The 1,410-nt window shown below is 40.4% G+C and overlaps 1 protein-coding gene across 1 annotated transcript in view; it reads left to right on the top strand.

Annotated features, from left to right (window-relative positions):
- The window catches only part of LOC109841823, a 2,253-nt gene extending 1,279 nt beyond the window's left edge, over window positions 1-974 (top strand). The window contains exons 2-3 of the mRNA XM_020410761.1: window positions 272-858; window positions 970-974. Of these exons, the coding sequence (XP_020266350.1) occupies window positions 272-858; window positions 970-974 (592 nt within the window). The remainder of the gene's footprint in view (window positions 1-271; window positions 859-969) is intronic.

Below are 1,410 nucleotides of genomic sequence, written 5' to 3'. Positions count from 1 at the left end.
CGTGATCCTAGATTCACATCAGAATACTGGAAAAGTGTGCACAGAGCTCTGCAGACTAAACTAAATTTTAGCTCAGCCTACCATCCACAGACAGATGGCCAATCGGAACGGACAATTCAGACACTAGAAGATATGTTGAGATGTTGTGTTCTGGAGATGAAAGGATCGTGGGAAGATTATCTACCTTTGACCGAGTTTGCATATAATAACAGCTACCAAGCTAGTATTCAGATGGCATCATATGAACTTCTTTATGGAAAAAAAAGTGCAGGTCTCCTATTCATTGGGATGATGTTGGAGAAAAGAAACTTCTTGGACCAGAATTGGTACAGCAAGCAATTGATAAAATTCAATTAGTTCGGGAACGTCTTCGCACTGCACAAAGTCGTCAGAAGAGTTATGTTGATCAAAGAAGAAGAGAATTAGAATTTCAAGTAGGCGATCATGTTTTCTTAAAGGTTTCACCTACTCGAGGAGTGAAAAGATTTGGAATCCAAGGGAAGTTAAGCCCGAGATTCATTGGTCCTTTTGAAATCCTAGAGCGTATTGGTCCAGTGGCGTACAGATTAGCATTACCACCAGCACTGTCGGGAGTCCATGATGTATTTCATATATCCATGCTTCGGAAATTCATCCGAGATCCAAATGAGATCGTTGAGTTGTCTCCAGTGGAGCTCAAGCCAGATTTGACCTATGAGGAAAGACCAGAACGTATTGTGGATTTTAAAGAACAAGTACTTAGACACCGAATAATCAAATATGTGAAAGTTCAGTGGAATAATCACTCGGAAAGAGAAGCCACTTGGGAAACTGAAGATTCTATGCGAGAGAGATATCCGGAGCTGTTTCGAGATATAGGTATGTTAAGTTTCGAGGACGAAACTTTTTATTAGGAGGGAAGAGTGTAGTAACCCAAACAATTAGTGCCTTAAAAACTTATTTAATGGAGAAATTTTTCTTTAATTACAGATTAATTAACTAATTAAGGGTATTTTCAGGATTTTACCCTAACCCCTGATTAATTGCCACGTTAATGTTTATGTGGCTAAATGACATTTGCTAGTTTGGCCGGCACCTCTTAACGGAAGAATAAAAGCAGAGAATTCAGAGAAAACATAGGGAAATTGGAAGAAAAAAAAAGAAAAGAAAAGAAAATAACTAACCCTAGTTCGGTGAGGTCTGACCACCAGCCATCCCTAGTCGCCGGCAATCCCTTACCGCGGTCGTGGTGTTTTGGCGAGACATGGAAAGGAGAGAGGGGAGAGAGGGAGGAGAGAGAGAGGAGAGAGAGAGAGAGGAGAGGAGAGGAGAAGAAAAACCGAAAAAAAGGAGAAAAGGGGAAACGGAAGAAAAAAAAAGAGGAGGAAGATGAAGAAGTCGGGAATCTGGAGTTTTGATAAAAGAAAGGAA

The sequence above is a fragment of the Asparagus officinalis genome, chromosome 5 (genome assembly GCF_001876935.1).
Source record: "Asparagus officinalis chromosome 5, Aspof.V1, whole genome shotgun sequence".
Lineage (NCBI taxonomy): Eukaryota > Viridiplantae > Streptophyta > Magnoliopsida > Asparagales > Asparagaceae > Asparagus > Asparagus officinalis.
The sequence above is the reverse complement of the archived record's forward strand: the minus strand, read 5'-3'. Positions and strand labels throughout refer to the sequence as shown.